This window comes from Priapulus caudatus, unplaced genomic scaffold (genome assembly GCF_000485595.1).
Source record: "Priapulus caudatus unplaced genomic scaffold, Priapulus_caudatus-5.0.1 Scaffold96, whole genome shotgun sequence".
NCBI lineage: Eukaryota > Metazoa > Priapulida > Priapulimorpha > Priapulimorphida > Priapulidae > Priapulus > Priapulus caudatus.
In genome coordinates this window covers 132,978-140,934 of record NW_014577157.1, presented here as the reverse complement: position 1 = coordinate 140,934, position 7,957 = coordinate 132,978, and the positions used below count along the sequence as shown (strand labels likewise).

At 41.0% G+C, this 7,957-nt stretch overlaps 1 protein-coding gene across 1 annotated transcript; it reads right to left on the bottom strand.

Moving 5' to 3' along the window:
• Positions 1-1,785: 1,785 nt before the first annotated feature.
• LOC106805000 lies at positions 1,786-3,523 on the bottom strand. The gene is made up of 2 exons (XM_014806451.1): positions 3,256-3,523; positions 1,786-2,787 (listed from the first exon to the last, which is right to left on the bottom strand). Exons 1-2 carry the CDS (start codon positions 3,424-3,426, stop codon positions 2,554-2,556), a joined length of 405 nt encoding a protein of 134 aa, XP_014661937.1. The 5' UTR covers positions 3,427-3,523; the 3' UTR covers positions 1,786-2,553.
• Positions 3,524-7,957: the final 4,434 nt, after the last annotated feature.

The following is a 7,957-nucleotide window of genomic DNA, read 5'->3' as shown; positions in this document are numbered from 1 at the left end:
GGGGGGGGGGAGTTTCCCCAAACGGGGTGGGCGCGCCCGGTTTGCGCAACGTAGGGGGCCTGGACTCTGTACTATACCTTGCTTTTAGTGACAAGAAGTAAAAAAGAAGTACTTCAACAATTTCCACATTTGTTTTTATTACACCATTAATTAGAGTAGTTACTCAATCAATTGTTTGAAAACAATTTTTCATGTCAATGTCAGAGTCCATCAAGTCCCCATTGTCACTTCCTGTTTCATCATCATCCGCCGTCATCATCATTGTGTCTGTTTTAGCCCCTGTTCTATCATCAGCGCCATTATTCTCAACCATTTCCAATGCGTTTTCCAGCATTGTATCTTTATTTTTAGGTCGGCCTCCTTGACCTATACCTGACACCCTGCTCGTTCCATAAATTTATTGCTGGCACTGGATCAAATTCCGTGATTGGCGGGGACAGCAAATTGATGGCATTTTATTCAATATTTAATTTTTTTTTCAATATATTTTATTTAGTATTGATCACAATTTTTATTAGATTGCATTGGATTGTATTACAACCTAGATACAATAATGGAACCCAACAAGAGTAGTATGTACTTAGCAATAGCAACTAGATATATCTAGTTGCTATGAGCGGCTCGTATAAAAATAGTTCCGCCGCAATCGCTAGGGCGGCGGCACTGGCGGTCCGGTCCAACAAAAACAAGTGTCAGTGACCGCAATGAACACTCAGTCAATGACACTTGACAGATAGTTTCAATTTATTTGCGAAAAAATGCCGAAAACACAGTGCTGTGTGCCCCAATGTGTAAATCGTGGGGGTTTTCAGTTTCCAAGCACAACGAGGGCTGATAGTATTAGACGGCGATGGATAGTTGCAATCAAGCGAGTTGATGTTGAGAATCGAAATCGGCTGTGGAGGCCGACAGCATCAAGTGTGGTGTGTGTCGATCATTTCAACGATGAGGACTTCGTTAAAACAACTTATCATGGTATGCATCGTCTCTAATGATTCTATAATGAATAATAATAATGACAATCAAAACTGTAAACTTAACTGGTTTCACTACACGTGTTTACAGATTACTTCGGCACCAAAGGGCAAATGGTTTTGTCCAGATTGTAGAAAAACAATGGCTCTCATTAAACGCAAAGTTACCAAACCGTGCCCGTAACTCGAAAATATGTGATGTAAATAAACATTGTGATATTGCTGTAGTTTAGATTAAAATGAATTGTATTGCATTGTAGTGTATGTTTCACGGACTTGTTTATAACAGTGTTGTTTCTAGCATCTATAAGAAAGTTTCTTGGGACTAGTTTTCATTGTGATTAGTAGCTCCAAGAAACGGTATTGCTAGGGTTAGAATACCGGTGATTACCGGTTAGAATACCCGTGTATTGACGTTAGTCACACAGCCTGGTCGGGTTACGTGATTAGTAGCATAGACATAGTGGTGTTTCAAGACTTGTTTATTTAGTGCTAATCTGGTAGATGCAAAGGGTGCAAGGGGTCTATACTATAGTTTCAAAGTTAAACAAATATACGAGTCGACTGCGCCAATTAACTCTGTTGTGTTTCTGACAAAGAGTCAATAAATAAATCGTTTATTGTACAACAATAGTATCGTTTATTGTACAGCACTAGTATCGTTTATTGTACAGCAATGGTATGGTACGACGATAAGAGTTGCATAATCGCACACTATCTGTGATCAGTCTTTATAAGTTTAGAAAACGATAAGTTTATAAGTTTATAAGTTTAGAATCCTGTCGACCAACAACGAGGACGGGCGGTGCGAAGATGGATGCCTCCAGTAATAACAACGAGGATTCTTTCGAAGAACCGTTTTCTAAACTTATAAAGACTGATCACAGATAGTGTGCGATTATGCAACTCTTATCGTCGTACCATACCATTGCTGTACAATAAACGATACTATTGTTGTACAATAAACGATTTATTTATTGACTCTTTGTCAGAAACACAACAATATATATACACATTTTATAGTTAATACTAGACTCAATTGGAGAAGTTTACCATCAGCGGTGATAATGGAGCCACATGAATATTGGCGTTTCTCCAGTAAGCGCTTCAATGCACGGTCCTCCCTGGAAGCCAAAGCCTTCTTCGAATACAGACATCTCGGCTTTTCACACTGAAAACACCTCACGGCATCCCTTGCATGCTGGGCAGTCAGAAAACTATTCGGACATCCCTATAACACACAGATAAAATCAAAAATATTAAATCGTCTGTCTACAACATTTGATGTTTCTGTCCCCATTAAAACATTGAATGGGAGCAAGCTTGGTGTCATTTTTAGATATATCATGCAAAAATTGCTTTTGATTTAGGCCATGATTTTAGAACCTTTTAATGCATATTTAGCCTTACACTAGTTACAGAAATTTGTATATTTATGAACAGTCTCCGCGAAACTCGGTTTTGCTTTACTGAACCTACCGGCTTATAAATCTATTTAGCATAACATAAAACAACATTTTACCAGACCGGACAGATTTTTACCAGACATGTCTGGTAGGTTTGACATGTTTCGTGGAGACTATGAAATTAATGTATTAAAATGTACCTGTTGTTCCTCAGCTACTTTAGCTGTAGGAGTGTTGGTGCTGGAAGGCATGTGGGATTCATCTGTTTGTTGGCCCAACAGTGATTCGAACGTCTGATAGTGTGCTCTGTCATCTGGCTTCATCATGGGGTTTGGAAAGACTGGTGGAATAACTCCATCAGGGCTCCGGACTGGACGACAGCAGTTGGCGTTCCCACATTTCCTAATCTGAAATATCATTTTTATATGTACTTGTCCGTCACAAGATGAAAAATGACCGAAAGAAAATTATAAATTAAAAAACTACACCCCATTGAAACTGAAACACAAACAAGACAGGACAATCACAGCACAGATGCATAGGTATTAAATGCACATAGATGGACTTTGGTTCTGCACCTCGGGAAGTTGCTAAATAAGGTGGAAGGCAGAGAAGTCAAAAGACGAGTCCACCACCAAACGAACAAACCATAGGCAGTAATCAGAAGAACATTGAGGGAAAAGCGGTTGTAAGAATCAGTGACAAAAGAAAACAATGTGTACCAAGATGCAAACAAAACAAAAACATTAAACATTTACCAGTGTCAAGATTGAAGCTGTCAGAAGTGTGTAATATACAACATCTGCAAAACGTATATGAATTAATTCACACTTTGATACTAGTAGTACATGTACATACTATCAGAATATATATACCTGTAAGGAATATGTCCCCTCAACGCAGTGTGCAGCCATGAAGTGATGGTAGCCGTCTACTTTCTTCATGTCATTCTTTGTGTACTTCCCAATGGCAATTTCGGGATCCACTAGTTGTTTGACTTGACGCTCAAACTCCAACACATCTTCTGCAGTGACGGGTGCCAGCATAGATTTGAATGATTTTCCTTTAAGCTGCACTCTCTCTGTCCTGTCATTCAGCAGGTTGATCAGTGGGCTTAAGGAATTTATCCATGCCTCCTTTAGAGTTGGCTCACGTTCTGCTTTTCGGCGGATGTCGGTCATGCCATTACAGCCTTTCACAATTTGCTCAAGGAGGCTTGACATCTCCTGGCGGTACAACGCTACATTTTGATACGCCAAATTCAGCAAACTCATGATGCGTTCTGCTGGGTTTGCCCATGAATGGCCAGGTGCGGTTCTAGAAGCTATCAACATATCCAGATCCAAGTTCTTAAAGAGAACGATGAGTGACAACTTGACAGCATTGTATGTCACCCTGTGATCGGGTCCCCCATCAGCATACAGCAGGAGCAGAGGCTTCACATAATCATGTTCATGTTTCAGCATCTGGCAAAGTTCAGCAGCATGACGAAATGGGGAGGAGGGCTGGAAAACAGAATCCTTCAGAGTCACGTACACCTGACCTCTATAAAATGAGCCGGCACACTCCTCTGGTATGTCGACGTCCAGACAAACTGAAGGCGTGAGGGATCCTTTGCTGTTGACATCATGGTCTAGGGCAGACAAGGTTGACGTTGTGGGAACAATCGATTTCTTCCCTCGAACACCCGTGGATATTGCCAAACCAGGTTCTCCGTAGTCTACCTTTGCTTTGTCATCCATGCACACCAATGTTGAGATATCTCTGTACTTTACAGCAAACTGCTTAAGATAGGAGAAGATGGCTGCACAGTAATGTTCATCGATATGAGCTGAACGTAGCTGCCTAGTCTGAACCTTGTGCAGCAGATTGATTCTACCCTTGAATAGCTTGGCTGAATGTGCGTATGCATTTTTTGGGACAAACGCAAACAGCACTGTGCTTTCACTGGGGATTGCTGTCCCTTCAGGACACCCTTTTGTTGTCTGGTCAATGAGATCACGTATGGAAATGTAATGACTGAAATGTTCCACATTGTGTCTTCTCTCATCAGCAGCTGTGTAGATCTCTATCTGTTGCTCTAATTTCTCGAAGAAAGTTGAGAAAGTGTCATCTGGCCTTCCTTGGTTGAGATGTCTAAGGTCTACCACTAGATCGGAGTCATCACCAATGATAGCTTGTCGCATCCGTTCATCAATGGCGGGATTTAGGTCAGCTGATGCATCCAGAGTAAGTTCTGTGTACATGGACCTTAACACATGTGGTGGAATTGCTACTCCTGCCACGTTTCCATATTTGTTTTGAAAATCGCGCTTCATTTCCCGAGTGTGATATTCTGGTAGCCTTCTTTCCAACTGTTTGGCCATCTTTGCAGCTGTTGACATCATTTCAACTGGAGATCGATCCTTTGGTACCCTCCAAATAAACACAGTTTGACCTATACCTCCACCTGGATCGTAGCGAAGGATGTCAATATCACAGGACAACGCAATGTCATTTAGAAAACGGTATCGTTCACGTCTGTCTGCGAATGGTTGACGAACATGGATATTCTCATCGAAATAGACGGGGTGATTCTCTCCTATCTCAGATGTGAAGATCTGGTTGAGAGTACTGTACTTTGCCTGTATAGGTCCATTACAGGCAGGAGCGTACATGACACTTACATGTTCTGCTACCTGTCGTACTGGATGGGTGAGAAGCTGACGGTACTTCTGTGACTGATTCTCATTCTCTAAAAAAAGTGGCATAAGAGTCTAAAGACAGGGCCAGTGCCTCTAAATCCTGTCTCAAGTTGCCCCACGTTGATGTGAACGCGAATCCAATCAGACGAAATATCAGTCCACTGTGTCTTTTGAGCTCTTGTGATCCGAGTCGTGGGGCAGCTTTGCGTTTTCCCTTGAAGTCATTGTAGTTGTTGAAATTCCCTTGGAACCTCGAACATATTTAAACAAAAGGGAATATTAAATATACATGTACTAAGACTTCAAAATGGTGGATATTTAACATATTTACAATTTTCAAGATGATAGATGGACTGGGTGTTTAACGTCTGACGTGCTTAGGATTATTTCACTCATATGACGACGTGTATGCATATGTATGTGTGTGTGTGTGTGTCTGCTTGTGAAGATTGGGTTTCTGCTAATTCATTATAGCGCTACCTCAGTAGAATACAATGTCGCAGTTCAGCACAGATACCCCACCCGGACACATTTGACCAACTCCAAGCCGACCCAAATACCTTGGTGGGAGAGGTTTCACATGATGTGATTCTGCTCTCTGCTGGATTTTGTCCTTGTTCCCATCGATATACCACAGGGTGTCCACAATGATATTGACGTGCTTGCGGACAGTCTCCCCAGGCAATGATTTGGGGAAGTGGGCTAGGGATTTATCCATGTTATCAACGACGTCATTGTATAAACGATCCTTCGCTGAAAGTGTAAAACAGTGAAATTGCAAAATGTGTTCAGTGTGTGGGGGGGTACATTGAAATGATAACTGATGTCTGACACAGGATGAAATGTATTGAAATATATCTGATATATGAAAACATATCAGACATCTGTAATATTGCTAAATGTATTGAGTACTCCCTTTTTAAATTGACTACATTAGGAATTTGCTATGGTAAAATTTGTGTGAGGGGGCCTGCCAGCAAACTAAATTTTCGAGAATGTAAATAAGTAAATTGTGATGTGATATTTCGAGTAATACAGTATCATAAACATCTACTTATTATCAAGTTACAGTATCATAGACATATACTTATTAAATTAGGTCTATACTAAGGCTTTAGTACTTGCCAGTAAATCGTATGCCATCAGTAGGCAGCCGTTTGGGGGCGATCCTCTCGGTTTGTGAAGCCATCATAACTTGGAATGCATCCTTGCCCTTGGAACCTTCTTCTGTTTGTTATTCGAGAAAACGATCGAGTGGACCGGATCGGCGGTGGCGCCGCCCTGGTGAGTGACTCAGAGTGAGTTTACGAAACTCCCATTGCTAAGTTGGTAGGGCTGTCATTGGTATGAAATTATTTCGATTCGATTATTGATATTTTTGTTTTCGATATTTCGATCTGATTCGATCCGATTCGATTTAATATGTAATAAAACATGTAGCAAAAGATTGATGGTGTTTTTTGTTGTTATTTGTAGCATTGTAGGTGTGTTTTATTGTTTTGTATGGGAATGTATGCACTACAATAATATTATTATAAGCCTGTTATATATCTTTATCTCATTACACAGTTTACAGACGACTTTAGATTAAGAGTTGACTTTTAGAACCGCTTGCCACAATAAACATTCATCATGAAATCAACATGGCTGAAAAGAAGAAGTGGTGCCACCTATTATTACCAAACTGAACTAAACGTCTTAGATTTGTCTCCACTGTCCTGATTGTTCTAAGGTCTAAATAAAAGGATTATAAAGGGGCGCAACACCCACCATTAGTAAGTTTATTATTAAGTCGAAACTTGTAGAACTTTGTAAATCAGATGCTCGCTTCCCCGTGTTGTGGGAACAAACTCCACATTGTCTTGATCAGCCATTGCGTATGGTGTATTGCGGCTAGCCAACTGAGCAGAATGAGATGATCACCAACATGCCAGGGAAACAATAGAACATGATGCTATGACGTCACGCGCATAAGGTCTATTGATTCTTTTTTAAGAATGGAGGATCAATTTTGTGCAGGGGGTGGAAGCAACATAAAATATTAGCGAAATGGGAAACTGGCGAAGTGGGAAAATGGGAAAATGGCGAAATGGGAAACTGGCGAAATGGGAAAATGGCGAAATGGGAAACTGGCAAAATGGGTAATGGCAAAACGGCAAATGGCGAAGTGGGAAACTGGCGAAATGGGAAGACACCCTCAGGTCAGCGACACATGTACATAAACGTGAAGTTATACATTGTATCAAGCCACAGGCACTTGGGACGGTTTATTCCCATTTCGCCATTTTCCCACTTCGCCATTTCCCATTTCGCCATTAAAATTTCCCATTTCGCCATTTCCCATTTCGCCATTTCCCACTTCGCCATTTTCCCATTTCGCCAGTTTCCCACTTCGCCAGTTTCCCATTTCGCCAGTTTCCCGTTTCGCCAGTTTCCCATCCCGCCATTTCGTCCTATCTCCCCGACCACCCCCTAACCTTGTTCAAGGTGGGTTGAAAGTAGGCCTCTGTAATGAATAAATTATAACGAATCTTTAAATATGAATAAGTAATAAGTAATGAATAAGTAATAATAAGTAATAATAATAAGTAATAATAAGTAATAAGTAATGAATAAGTAGGCCTCTCTAATGAATAAATTATAACGAATTTTTAAATATGGAGTCAACTGTTTATTTGAATAACAAGAAGGCGAAATCGTACATATCAAAACATATGGATCATGTACAGGCACAAGAAAGCGAAATGGTACATATCAAAACGGTGTCAGGACAATTACCCCCCGGACAATTACCCCCCATGCCATTTACCCCCCATGCCATTCACCCCCCGGACAATAACCCCCCGGACAATTACCCCCCGTGCCATTTAGCCCCCATGCCATTCACCCCCCG